The sequence below is a fragment of the Anopheles aquasalis genome, chromosome 2, assembly GCF_943734665.1.
Source record: "Anopheles aquasalis chromosome 2, idAnoAquaMG_Q_19, whole genome shotgun sequence".
In the NCBI taxonomy this organism is placed as follows: Eukaryota; Metazoa; Arthropoda; class Insecta; order Diptera; family Culicidae; genus Anopheles; species Anopheles aquasalis.
Window position 1 is genome coordinate 10,145,001 of NC_064877.1, and position 15,000 is coordinate 10,160,000.

A 15,000-nucleotide genomic window follows, 5' to 3' on the forward strand; every position below is an offset into this window, starting at 1 on the left:
ATAGGCCGTCCGGCAACCGGAAGGACCTCATTTGAAGGGTCGTTTCGCTGGCTTCATTACTGCGCCGTGCCACGATTAGCACATGAACGGTTATGAGGCAGCACAAGCTGTTCCCTGTGTTGTTCCAGCACTTCTAGCGAGTTATGTGCGCAGCTTAGATGAGCAGCATCCGCAACCGTCCCCTAATTGTCTTTTAAGTTGACTTTAATGTGCGATTGAGCCATTTCATCCACCGGGAAACACCAGCAGGATGCTCAAATGACCTTCGCTATGAAGAGAGAGAGCAGACGGGACTCTTTTAATTGACAAAACACAACCTCGCCACATTGCATCCCGTTTCGCTTTGCCCAAGTTATCTGGACACTTGTTTCTTTTTTTCAACGGTCCTCCCGGTTTCTCAAATTAATAATCGTGGCCGGAACCTTAGCCGGGACGAATAAATCACTTGCTACATCATTCATAAGCGAAAACCTTGTGTCACTGTTGACGAGATAGTGCCGGTTCGAATTCTTCGCTCGAGAAAGAAAAATGCTCATCGCTGTCGCGTCCCCTTTTGCATTCGGCCACGAGCTTTTCTCTTTTGTCGACAGAGAGATAGAGAAAGAAGGAGAGAGACACACAGTAACGGTGCAGCAGTAGCACCAGCAGCAGCATCCCTGGTGAAAGGATTCGGACAGCATCGCTATCACTCTTCCGTCGCGACGAAATCCTTCTAGCATATTTAATTTATGGCATCCATTTTTCGTCCGAGAAAGGAACAGGGACAGTGGGATAAACAAAAAAATAGGACAGCAAAAAAAATCCAAGCCCGAAACTGACCGGAAAGGCGATCCAAGTTGTTCCGTTACTTGACGAGACGGAGTGAGACCACCTCTACCTCCCAAAAAAGAAAAAAAACAGAGAACCAAGGCTGATCACTGGACCAGCGGTATTATGTAGGCGATTTTCATTACAAAGAAAAATGAAAGGATTATTAAAATTGTTGTCCCTCGGTCCCTCAACGAACCTCTCCCCCCGCCGGATAGCGGCGCGCCCAGTCAACAGTTCCTGCGCACCAGTTCCTAACACAATGGCATGCCCGTAGATGGTTGGATATGTGTGTGGTGCAAAAAAAAAACAAAATGAAGCCCCAAAAACAGGGCAGAAACAATGTGATACTCTCTACACGTGCACACGCTTTTCCCTCGTGCCGGGTGTTTCTATTTCCTGTTGATTTTCGAGTGCCGTGGCATTTCAATGCCCCTGGACAACTCGGAAAAACTGGACCACGTTTCGAGCAGCAGCAACAAAACAGCAAAACAAAAAAAATGGCGCGGAAACAAAACCCTCATTACTGCTTTTGTGCCGTCGGTGCTACGACATTACACAGCTAGGCGCAAAGGAAAGTACTGGCCCTTTCCGGAGGAACTGCGCTTTTTTCTACGGCGATGAATAGTTTCGGTTCCGGAGGTTGGGTGGAGGGAGGGAAATAAATATGTTACAGCTTCGCGGAATGCGATACTGCGATACTGGAAGGAGTGGCTGGTGAGATGAAGCTACCGGTGAAGCACTTTATTGGAGCTGTGCATTGTTAAGACCGTCCTAGATTCTTTTTTGTTCGCGCAGAGTAAGGTGTTGTTAGGGGGCTTTTGGGGGGACTTTGAAGTAGTTTCGAGAATCGTATTGTTCGCATATTTTGGACCTCCTTGGACATCACATTCAACTGCATGATGTGATGTTATGCTTTGGTATTGTCAAGCGCTGTTGCATTAAGATGGTTTTTTGTTACTGGTCAGTAGTTAGTACATTACCATCTCTAGTTCAATGTGAGCACTCTAGGTTTCTAGGTTATAACTGACCCATTTAACGCATTCCTTACAAGCATCCTTGAATCCTAAACAATGCAATCTTCTTTTGTATATCTTTAGTAATGCTTCTCGAGTGTAACGATGGCCGTGTTATAAAATATGTAGTTAGATTTATCTTTAAAAAAACTTTAATTAATGCCCTGGAGCAAACCAAACTCAAACGCGAATACAGCGCTACTCACATTACGAGCCCTCCCTTGAGGTTAATAGTGTAACACGGCACGGCCACACGGCTGCTACTGATACCACGATAGAGCGGAACAACGCATATATTATGTTTGCAAAAATCTAATACAAGCCGGTAGCGATATCGATCTACAACACCGTACCACACGCCCGGCAGCACTAGAAAGGTAGTCCCAGGGAGGGAAACCAGGCCTACCACATGCGTAATATGATAGAGCATGCAGATGACTTACTTTACACCCTTCGATACACCGTTCGCCGGGGAGAGGGGGGGGCACCATTAACAACATCCTTTCATCAAAGTCGGGACCTTCCCTTTCTCCTCGATTATATCTACCATAATAGAGCAACGGATTACGGTGCGGTAACGAAAGCGCGCTCCATTCGAGCACCACGCTGGTACGCTCTTGACGTTCCGTGAGCTCCGGACCGTCCAAGCCAACGGTTCGAGGGCCGAGGTGCGTCGTAAAAATATTGACTATTAAACAGTTTCCTCGGCGCGATGCTTTCATTGTGGAAATTGTGTTTACCAGCGATGGAGCGAGTTGGCAAAGAAAAAAAAAAGAAAGCGAGCAAATATAATAGAGAGAATCACCTTTCGCTGGACCTTCGGTGTGTTTGGGTGGAAGGATTTCCAACCAGCACCATATACGCTGAACAACAGGCAGGAAGGAATGAGGAATTTAGTGCAAAAAAAAAACAGAGGCATCATATCGTTGTTTATGCTAATGGAACGGCGCCACTTTTGCGTCGTAATTTTCCACGGAATCGTCATCCACGTGGCCGGCGTCGCTGCCCGTGGCGTTCAGGCAAACGGTTTTTCTTGCGTTGTTTTTTTCATCCCTATCTTTGTTTTCCCTCTACTGTTTTTGCTGCTGTTTGCTACTACTGTTGTTGGTGTTGCATTTCCCATTTAAAAAACCTTTCCGTCTCTGCTGGATAGAGCACTACGTCGTCCGTTCCAGGGGCCCTGACAGGCGGAACAGCACACCTTTTAACGCCACACCTTGCCCTTCACCGCCATTGTAGCCATTGAAGCCATTGAAGGTGCACAAAAACGACGAGACACTTTGGCTAATCGCAAAGCCTTGCTTCTGCTGCAACCATGAAGTGGGGAAGATAAGGGAATAGGAAGGAAGGGATGTGGCTTTAAACAGCACACACAAAACACGCAGCCATGACTGACCGACCAACCATCCTTGTGACGTTTCATTAGTGCGCATCGAGCAGCCAGAACCAGACTAACAACAATAAAACCGCGTCTTACGTTCCCCGGTCTAAAGCCTCATCGTGCTAACCTTGTTTGCTTGGCCAAAGCCAAAGCGCAAGGTGCTTATCTGCTTCTACGCGCGGTTTTTGGCCCGTTATTCTTGGCCGCTTGGCAAACAGACGGACGGACGGAACCACGTAGAACGTGTACATGCAGACTTCCGCGTCTAGGTACTTAACAATCCAATTTGAGCGCCGACCAACTCACGGCGTCCGTTATCGTCTGGAGAAATAATTACATCACCACCGGAAGAGGGTTTTCTTTTGTTTTCCTCGGGATGAACTGCCCATAGGAACCGTGAATCGTCTTAGAACCCTTTTCCAGTGCCCAAATCGCTTTGTTGATTTTTGGAGCTCTCGAGTACGCTCTTCTATTTTAAGATTCCACCAGTTCAATTCGTTTATTTCGCTCTCTTTCTCTCTCACTGTGTCCTTTTGCAGACATCCGAGGATGGCAACAGCACACTGTCGTCGCTCAGCTTCACGCCAACGCGCGAGGACCACGGCAAAACGCTCATCTGCCGCGCCACCAACGAGCTGGTGAAGCGAGGGACTAAGGAAACTTCGATGAAGCTGAACGTCTTCTGTGAGTACCATCGATCGCCATATTTCTAACAGCAGCAGCAGCAGGCCATGACCATCTTTGGACATTAGATTTACAAATTCCACTTCCATCGTTAAGCCTTGACCAGCTTGCTCTCTGACCAATGGAAATGCAAATGAAACGTTTAATTTTATGTTTTATCAACGCAGCACCCGGAGCCCAAAGGGATCCTTCTTGGGTTGGGTCCCTTCCCATCTTTGTCTCATTTTCCCCTGACCTTTACGGCCACAGCGGGAATGAGATTAATGTCGGTCAGAGTCGGAAGCAGAAGCAACCTTATCGGCCGCAATCGACGCAAAACGGACAATTTATTCTGGACAATTGTCACCTGGCGTGGGCGTGGGTCACCGCCTAGGGTGGGGGGTCGTGAAATGGTTCCTGCATCGTTTTTTTCCTTTCTTTATTCAACTCCTCCAGCCCAGTACCCTTCTTAAAGCTGTTCTGGTATAGCTTCACAGTCACAACAACGCCTAGACCATTGGCGAACGAAAGAAGATGGCCGTCTTTCGCCCTGAGATACCTGAGCGTCTGCAGAGTCTCTGTTTAACTTGCCCGAAAAAAGGCAACCGTCACCCCAAAAAACCGGTCGTCTACAGAGTACCAGTTCGTTGTTCCTTTCGCTGCTTTTTCATCCGGGAAAATGGCCGCATCCCCTTGCGCTTATTTACATTGACCAAGCAGGGGCTGGCGAACTGGCTGACTGGCGGGAAGGGATCAAAGCGAATGCGGAAAGTCGGTGGGACGACGACGACGACGACGACGTTTTCCCACGTTCCCTGGCAGAGTAGAGTCGTCAGCGTTGGTCGTCGTCCCGCCTTAACTTGATTTCTATCGAATAAATTAAAAGGGTTCTCCGGGACTGGGCAAACATTCGAGCGAAACCAAAACAAAACGAGCGAGCGAACGGGCGAGCGAGCAAACGGACGAAAGATGGACGGCAAAGTCGAACCCCTTTTTTGTGAGGGAGGTAGGAAGAACTTGACCATCCCTTCGTGGAACACCAGGGAGCAAGAGCAAGCGAGAGGTTTCCGGCGAGCGGGCGTTTCGCTTGACTTGGCGCTCGAGTGAGGCTTGAAATGGCCCGTTTACTATCCGCCAGCCAGCCAGCCAGTCCCTAGGTAGCGAGAACCCCATCATTATACGCACAACTACCACTGACCGGCCGGCCAGCTCGACCGGCTGGGACCGATAAAAGGACACCGGGCGATCCCCTCGACCACAAACTTCACCGAAACTAAACCGAGCGAGCAACCGACGCAAGGGGAGAACGCCGTCTTTTGCGGGTGGGATCCAATCTGGCCTGGGAATGGGGGTCCAGAAAGTCCACGAGTGGGAGTTCGGAAGGTGAGCATCTTTTACCGCACGTGACGAGATGGAATTTTTGGCGGGGGAAAACTTCCTCCAAAAAGGTGAAGGCAGCACCGTGCACCGAGAGGAATCAAAATTGATTCGTATCTTATCCAGGGTTTGGAGTGATTGCTGGTTTCTGGCTCTCAGGATAAGGTACAAGGCTTTAACGGCGTAAGGAGCCATGTGATCGATAGTGTAAACCCTTACGGCGTTGTGGTTTTCCACCTTCCCTATAAGATCGTTTGATCGATTTCAGGGAGAGAGAGGATCATGTACTGCGCAGCGCACCAATGGAGTCAGCAATCATTTTAATCAGTCTCTTCGTGGTGTTGGTGAGGATCAGTGTTCTATGTTTTTGAATTATTTTGGAGCCAAACAATGTCACGCTTTCGAGAGTGGTGGTGTGATACCATCGGTGAACGAACTGCGAGAACAACTGAATTTTTCCGGTGCGATGTTGAACAAAAAATGATGAGATGCTGCTAATGAGCTAGATAGGACCTGAAAATGAAACTGTAAGCAACTACCCAGCAGCATAGTGGATAATTTTACCAAAACTACATGAAATATTGATCGATATTCATTTCATAATTAACCTGGATCAAATAAGACTTTAAGTGACTTACTTATCCGCTGGGCAAAATTCAACAACGAAACTGAATAAGATAGAAAACATTTGGCGGATAGTTCTGCGTATTTTGAAGAAACCAAATCTGTTTGTAAAAAATATAAACTAGCCTATAGCTAGCCAAACAACCGAAATTTGCACTAGAACCTTTTTATTCAATTGGCTCTCGATTAAATTTCTCAATTAATGATTTGCTATGTCCATTGTTTAATTAATAGAATACTTTAATCAAGCAGTTCTGTCCCTCACAATAGGACTAATAGTTTTGAAATTTGAGAGGCACTTCAATCACTATCGCTAGCCATCGGCATGCAACTGAAGGTTTTTTTTTAAGAAAATGCTCTCTCCTAGACCTTATCTTGGAGAAAGTCACACGAGCACAAGCTTTAATTTGTTAGAATGGTTTTGTATTTCAACGATTGACCAACCACTCAAGTCAATCGAGAAAATTGGCTCCCACCGAAAGGAATCCGATCAATAAACCTCCCGAATTAGGTCTCCTTTTTAACCAGCATTCCTGCCTCCAAACAGCCGCAGTATCGCCCCGAGAGAAAACGGAGACCAGTTTTCGCACCTCGCATGCTCCTGGTCATTAAAATTAAATCGGATTTCATTAGACTTCCTACCGGGCCCGGCTCATTATGGATGTGTTCCGGTATGTTCCGGTGTGTTCCAGGAAAGGATCAAACTCGCCACGTGTGTCGGCTGCTTGTAACAAGCACCCGGGAGCTGCTGCCACTCGTTTTAGCCCTGCGAACACCGTCGAAGGTTCCAGGTTGCAAAAGCGGAACCTCATTTTCCTACCTTCCCGGTCTCGTCTTCGTTGCCAAAGCTGGGAAAGCTCTCTCGTGGCTGTGCATGGCACATTTTGGCACCCGTTTTCCACACCCAAGTTCCGACACACACATACGAACACACTTAATTTGTTTTTCTTTTTCGCTCCTTTTTTAACACCACCTCCAACACCCTTCACCACCAAACAGCCACCCTATCATCACGTCACACTCACCCGGGTACGAAGGTTCTTTAGCCCTCGGGCACTCCGAAGGCCAGCCACACGAGTTCCTGCCTTTCTCTTCGGCTCATTTAAGCCCTCGTTTTTTTAGCAGCAGCAGCAGCAGCAGCAGCAGCAGCAGCAGGTTTTACGGGGAAATCATTTGCATCTAGGGAAATTAAGATAGCGTTACAGTCACCGAATGGTTTATTTAAAAATGATTTGTACCTCTGGGACAGGGTACAGCCACTGGGCCGGCCCCGGGTACCCGGTGCGGTGGCAACGTGCTTTAAATACCAAAACACCGGATCCGAGGCCGGAACGTCCGGAAAGCGGAAGCGATACTATCGCGACCACCGTGCACCACCGGTCGCATCGTGCCTTCGTGTCAGTAAACAAATTGTCGCATCGGGGATTTGCCTGACAGTAAAAAGTTGTTTTCCACTTTTTCCACGATGCGCCGCAGAGGTGTACCTGTACGTCGATCTGGCGCCTGGAAAGGCGACAGGCCGAACCGCGGGAACCGCAAAAAGGGAGAGCAAAAGCAAAAAAAATGAGAAGCAAAACATACTTCACGCGGCCCGAGATGCGGGAGATGACAGACAAGACAAGGGAGATGCGCAGGTGCTCTTAGGCCGTCACAACTAGTCCCACTGCTTCTGACGCTGCGGAATATGCTAATGAATCCAAGGGTCCTTTTTTGTGTTTTTCGAGGGTCCTCCTCCTAGGGGAGAGTGGGTGGAGCAGGTCCCTGCCATGGGGAAGGTAGGACCAAAAGACGAACGAATGCTTGTGACGCAGATCTGATAGCACTCTTCTTCTATTCGTAGCTAGTCAGCGACCACAAATTAATGATCCCCATGTGCCTTTGTCAAGTTATGTCACGCATTACACTAAGCAAAGCTGCTGCTGTTATTGCACGGGGTAAACAATTGAAAAGAACCCCCTTCAATAAATGAATGGTACTCGACGGTTAACGGAAGCGTTAAATAAGGAAGCTTTTCCATGGCAGACGCTTTCCAGAATAGAGTCAGTTAGACCGTTTCTACACACAGCCAAAATTTGGCGGCTAAAGTCAAAATTGTCGGCAAAAGTCAAAAGCTCCATATAAAAAAATAATGGTGTGTGTAGGGACGCTTGAAAAGAAGAACTTCAGAAAAACTACAGAATCATCGCGAAATAACTTTAACACACCTGCAAACAGCTTTTTTAAAAATATAATATGCTTTAAGCTGATCGGCAGACACATAATGCTGCACTCCAGTGTAGGCCGTACCGTAGATGTAAATTTGTCTCCATCTGCCATTATTTTTTCCAAAATGTTGGAAAAATGAAGTTCTCTTTTTTTGACTTTAGCCGCCAAATTTTGGCTGTGTGTAGAAACGGTCTTATAAGCACACTTATGCGACTATTTTGCAGATGTAAATTATAATGCATTATGAGCACATTAAGCCACAGACTGATGATTGCACAGCATTCTTGATGTTGCAAAACAAGTAAAACTAGCCAATTTGCATTGCATGAAAGTTTTTACATTAATGCATGCACTCTGTGCAACTGGCGCGCTCGGTTGAAGCATAGTTGATGTCCTATTATGTGACAGGAGAGCACTTGCCGGTGCATGTGACCCGCAAGTCTGGGTTTTGCCAGCTCGCAGCGTCACAGCATCTTTCCTAATTAACTATCTCGCCACTGGGTGCATTCGATGCTTTTGTTCACCTTTTCACCATTCGTTTTCCATTGGTGCTTGAGTTCCGCCGGAGCACAGTGGTGCATTCGCTTAAAAGATGTTCACTTCGCGGTTTCCGTGGAGATATTCTTCGCTTTGCATCGCGAGATGCATCTCAGATGATGTTTACTAGATGTTTCTGCCCTTTGGATAATCCATCTAGTCGTCGTTAATCTAATTCGATCGATTAAATTGAAAACCCAATTTCCCTTACCCCCCTGCAAGCTATATCGCTTCGATCACTTCAACGATTGCCACTTGGTCAACCAACTTCCCTTCTACTCACTAGAACACTCTCACATACGTGCAGGCGCGCGCGCGTGCGGACCATGCCATACCGGAACCACTCACCGGAAACTGCCACGGACCTCTTAATGCACACTGCCGGCACCGAGCCCGTGGCTGTGTGCGCGTGTGTATCATGCGAAGTGCCCTGGAACCGCAAACAGGAATTTGATTACGGTCACGGTGTCCTCGGTTGGTGATTTCCGCCATCCGTGCCACCGCGATTCCGTGCGGACGCTTCCCTCACGTGAACGTGAACAATGCGCATACCCCAATGCAGGACATAGACAACGGCACACCGGCACACCGGCAACCGGATAGCGTTTGTTCAATTAGTGGTAAATTTGTGCCACTACGTCAAGGCCGATCTGGAACCCGGAACCACGGAACTGTCGGTCAGGTCGGTCGGCCTCCGAACCGTCGACCGAACGGACCGAACCGAGGCCAAGGGTTTCAGAGTTAATTGATTTTGTCATCCTCACAGCCCACTTCTCATCTGATCGTCATCGTCGTCGTCGGTGTTGGAGTATGTTTTGGATACCGGATCAAACATCGCTTGCCTTGCGAGCTTCGGTTAACCGTTGCGTATCGGAATGGGTAGAAGATGGTACCGAAGGAGGTTAAGGGGCGGGGTAACGAGGACCTAAACCGAAAACCATCCTCTTCCCCACCCAACCGGGGGGTTGCGTACACAATATCCGGGTCATTCAACAATGGCACGACGATAGAGTGTGGATCTCGTGTTACAGTCCCATCTCGAGCAGCTCTTGGAGGAGTGGTCAAGCATCTCGACCGCGTTCGCGTTCGTATTTCACGCAACCAATCCGTCAGCGTATCGTTTCGGTTCGATCTGGGGCCATTCAGGGTGGCGTGAGGCATCGAATTCAATCTCAATTTTCGGGATAAAGTTGTATCATTTACCGGTATCCCTGCCGCCGGGACGACCGGCCCGGATGCGGACCGTTGTATTGACCACAGTTTTGGGCAAGGCAACGACGGTATTTTGGAATGGAACTCTCTCCCTTCACTAACGCAATCGAGATCGGGAAAGAGACGTCAAATTTGATTCCAAATCCGACAGAAAAGTGGCAAAAGATGTTGGTCGGAAATGGCCAGGAAGAATTCCATCGCTGTTTTGGATTTAATCTGAACTCCGATGATCGACAAATGGATTGTGCTGCTTTAAAGACATTCAAAGACCTTGGGAAATGTGGGAACATCGACAGAACAGTGCCGCAGTCATTCAACGCGTATCATCATTCCACATATCCTCTGATCATTCCTTCTTTGAAGATCCCTAGCTCGCCGAATTCGGATGAAAACTTTTCCATCCCAACAACCCTGCGTATGTGTGCATGTGTGATACACGAACTCGCGGCGCCTTTTCCCGACAGGGAATCTAATATTGGGCCGACGCCATCAAACTATTTCCTTGTTGTTTTTTTTTTGTACGACGGAAATCGGATAACACACGGACCAGCGCAGGTCCCTTCCAGCTCGCGCAGCATACCAGTGTACACGGATGCCAAAAGGCTCCTTCTCCAAGACATTCCTTCTCATTCGCATGTCGCATGTCTTGGGGCGTTTCCCACCATCCGCAGATGGCCTTGCAGTCGGCGCAACTCCTCTTCCTCCTTCTCCTTCTTCTTTCTCATGCCCCTCGATGAGACCGATTTTTGCACTTTCAACTTCTCCACACGAAGACTCTTCTCCCGGCACCTCCAGAGGACCAGTTTGCACAGTTGACCTCCAAACAACCGCACCGAGTGGGTGAAAATGGGGGGGGGGGGGGGGGGGGGGGCAGGGAAGAATTCGCGTGCAAGCTCCAGAGGTGCTTTTTGATGTCCTGAACCTGACGAGCAGCATCTGGCAACCAGCCGGCTGCGGAAGCAAATTCGCAGTCGCTCCGTTGACAGTCTTTGGGCCTTTTTTGGGAGCTCAGCAGGCAAAGGAAGCTGACATTCGGTTGCGGCTGCGACTGTGGCTACTGCGATGCCGAAAGTGTAGTCAAGCGTACTGCTAGGCACGGCACATATACACATACGCATGCACACGAGCACACAGGCGGCGAAGGCCATCTGGTGGGGGGCCCAAAGTTTTTCCTTCTCCATTTCGGCCCGGAAAAAGGAAGAAGATTGGTGAAAGTTTGGTTGGGAAAGTTTTCCTATTTTCCTCAGGTCGCAAGCGTGCGAAAGGGTGAGCAAGAAGGGTGAGAAGCCCACACGAAGAACATACGAGTTGACAGATTTTTGTTTCCATTTCCATCCCTTCTGCCATAAGACTGACTTTCCTGTCTGCACACAAGCAACCACACCACGGCACAAGAGGAGGGTTCTGTTGTGGTTCACCTTCGCGCATCGTTTCCTGAGGGCTGGGGTGAGGGTGGAGCGAGGGTGAAACGGTTATGGGGATGTGCACAGACACCAGTTCGCTGGAAGAACGATACGATGAGGTGTTGATGTTTATTGACGACGATTTCTTCTGCCGAAACTTCCGAGGATGTTTAAATTCATTGTCCCGTGCCTTGGCTGCGATGCGAGGACAGTATCGACGCCAATGAAAGTGTCCGTGATGAAGGTTTGAATGTTTGTGTCGCATCTATTTGGAGGATTTCCTTTCTTTTGTGAAATTATATTTGCATTTAATTAGTTTAGACCCACGTAATACTAATACAATTAAACTTTCCAACAAACGAGTTCGAATCAAAATCGAATGTTTCAAAAACACAAATACGAGAAAAAGAATGAAATGCACCACAAAACCGATAAACCCACCGATAATTATCACATTACGGAACAGATAATTATCGAACCGCCCATCGAACTGGCCCGTTCTCTCCATTCCATTCCGACCAGGGCTGAGGCCAAAGCGCTAATCCATAACTCCAACCCTCCTCCATCGCCGGTGCAATCATAAATCATTCCGACGACAGTGCACGATATTCTTAACGTCCGGTGAACACGATAACCTCCCCCCCCCCCCTCCCCCTCTCCCATACACTCACACAATATCAACACCATTAGGAGCTCACCTCAGCTCGTGCTCGCACGTGTCCCACGTGTACGCTTTCACGAGGCGAAAAGTTTTCCAACCGGGCCCCAGGACGCGAGCGACGCGATAAACTTTTTGCCACGACCTGCGTCCCATAATTGCCTCCGTCGATACGGCGAAGGCGAAGGCGTCGTCACGGATCGCCACAACTCTTCATAAACGGAAAGTCTCCTCCTTTCCGATGGTGACAATGTTTGCTTACGTCCACTGGTGGTAGGAAAGAGGACAGGAGAAGACGGTGTGCTGTGTTGGTGGCTTTCGGATTTCCATTCCACGCGTCTGCAAAACATCCATCATCGGCCAATGAAATCACCACCGTTGTAGGGTAATGATTTCATGCGACTTGTGACGTGATCGACCATCGATTGGTCGAACGATGACTGATGAATAGTTCATCAGTTTGTGAATAGTTTATCATCGATCGAAAGCAACAACTTTAAGAGTGAAGGCTTGCTTTCGACCAGAACCTCTTTGACTCCACGAAGAGGCACACTGCACGACGACCAACATCATAAACCATCCAAGGAGGATTAAACGGAGCAAATGCGGAACGAAACGATCAACATAATCACCCTGCCAGAGTGCACCGAAGGCCAATGCAATCTTACGCCGTCGCTGCCAAGGACACACCAAGCTGGAGACGATAATGACGATCGCATCGTCGATGACAACGAACCCATGTCACGAATCGTTGGGAACCGTGTTGTGGAAAATTGAAATTAATCTCACACTCCGGCTGGCCAGCTTTGGGATCTCCAGGAGTGTCTGCTGGTATGAAGACGAAGGAAGAAAAAGGGGAAGGAAACCTTATTGGCCTCATAACTCTTTTCCGGTAGCAGACCAGAGCTCGTTACACCCGATATCGGTGTGCCTGTGTAACGATGTTACCAACATGGCAGCGTGCAGTGAGCCGTGTCACGGTTAAATTGACACAGATAGCGGCCACTTGCCAGCCCCGTGCGCAACGAAGCAGCCACCTCAACCTAATCGACACGTGTTCACGTGCGAACGAAGGAGTGACGTTGCTTGGAGCAAGTGAGCATGTCAAGTGGATTTTCCAAACCGTTGCCAATAGTCAATTGCCAGTGCAGGTGCCGGTGCCGGTGCGGTGCTGTAATCGTAACCAACGCAGAAAGCAGAAGAAGAAGCAACGCACATAACAGGACGAACCAACGACTGACACCATGACGATGACAAATCCCTGGCGCGCAGCGCAAAGCGAAGAAACGGCTCGGCCGTTGATGGACTTGAAATGGTCCACATACCGTGAGCTAATGATGGCGGTGAAGGCGGTGGTGCGCTAGTTGACGCACCGTACCGTGCCATCATGCCAACTCCGTGTCCACATCGTAGAAGAGGTGCACGCGTGTGCGACTGCCTGGGCTCAAAGTCGTCATCAAGTTGTGTTTCTGTTTGCGTGCTGGTGCTGCATCCTCTGCAGAGCCAGTAGAGTTTGCAAAGACGGCAGCAACAGTATCGTGAGCAGCAGCAGCAGCAGTGAAAAAAAGGGCAAAACAAGTGGCACACAACCTGAAGTGCTGACGCACCGATACCCTGGGGGGCCTCGTCGATGAACGGCGCCGACCGGGAAGAGGAGAAAGCGTATGGATTACGTGGAGCCACCACCACCGAAGGCCATTAGAGGAAGTGCCAAGGCGAAAACAAAAAAAGAGAGAAGAAAGAAGGGAAATGTCGGAAAGGACCTCCTTTCCTGTCAAGTGCGTCAACTGGCCCTGAGCAGCGATTAACGGTTTTGCGGCGGAGACGCACAGGGGGAAGGGAAGAGAGATTGCGGAAGGCAAGATGGCGGCGAACTTATTGAACTCGACTGCCCGGCTTCCCGTAGAAATGTCGTCTGGTGCCTCGAGGCTGGGGTGGGAGGATGGCATGCTAACTTGCGCCGCACGCCGTGAGTGGAATGCAGATTGACGGCTTGTCATTGGCAGCTCGTTCGCTCTCTGCTTCTCTGTCTCTCTACTCGGTTGATACGGCGACGTTTATGCGGTTTTGATGTGCAGAGGAGTGCAGAAGGAAGGAAGGGGAGTTCAGGGAGCGGGCTGTGTTGATGTTCCGTCTGGCGCTGAAGGCAAGGCACAGCGGCCCCTTTGCCCTAACCTCACAAAACAGCTGCCTAGCGCAAGAGGAAGAACATGGCACAGGAGCAGCAACATTAGCAACAGCTTTCACGCTGATGCGGTCTGTCGGTCGGTCGAGATCATCATTTTCCTCTTCTTTTTTTTTTCCTTTCGCCCCACCAGATCTCTTTCCGGCACTCCGCATAAGCCTTATCCGACAGTCGACGTGAGTGTAGTGCTGTTGTCCGGGATGCCGGGGATCCACAGCGCCCGGCAGACAGGATTAGGCGAACTCGCTTGAACATTTGCAAATTTATCCTTTCTTATGCTTCTTGACTCCAGCAACCATACTGAGACTGAACGAACTGAAGCAACATAAATATTATGCTTTGGCACTCTTGCTACACATGGCAATGGCGTTTTACACCGGCTCTTCACACACGCGTAGAACATTTTGTTTGCGATAACGATCATAATTTTCATATTGAAGCGGAACATCATCAACATAAGTTCTCAGTTTCGATCAATTGTCTGCAGAGAATTACACAAATCGCAGCTTTAATTACAAAAAACGCACGTTATTTCCGCAAAATAATTTGTTCACTGCTGCTCCACAAAACACACCCAAAAAAAAGATCTTTTCTTTCGTTTTAGCGACGAACATTTTCCGAGTGTTTAGAAACGATGTTAAACGAATCTTGCAACGAGTCTACAACAATGAAAGTGATTGCGACTGTGCAAATGGATTGTAAAGAATTCTAATCAACTTTTTACGATCGCTATCCGTATGCCGTACTGTATCTTTGAATCGCATATTGTGACAACTCCTCCACAGAACGGTCTAGTGGTATGCATTTTCCCGTCCCCGAGTAGCAGAACACATTCATGTGCCCCAAAAAAAAGGGGTTCAAACGTAATCAAATACTAGCAAAACGGCAGCTTGTGCCTATGCTTATGCTGTACTGTATGCGCATGAAACATC

General features: G+C 48.7%; 1 protein-coding gene across 1 annotated transcript in view; it reads left to right on the forward strand.

Annotated features, from left to right (window-relative positions):
• Nucleotides 1–15,000, forward strand: part of LOC126581432 (hemicentin-1) — a 161,108-nt gene that overhangs the window by 75,242 nt on the left and 70,866 nt on the right. The window contains exon 8 of the mRNA XM_050245088.1: nucleotides 3,744–3,888. Coding sequence (XP_050101045.1) covers nucleotides 3,744–3,888 — 145 coding nt within the window. The remainder of the gene's footprint in view (nucleotides 1–3,743; nucleotides 3,889–15,000) is intronic.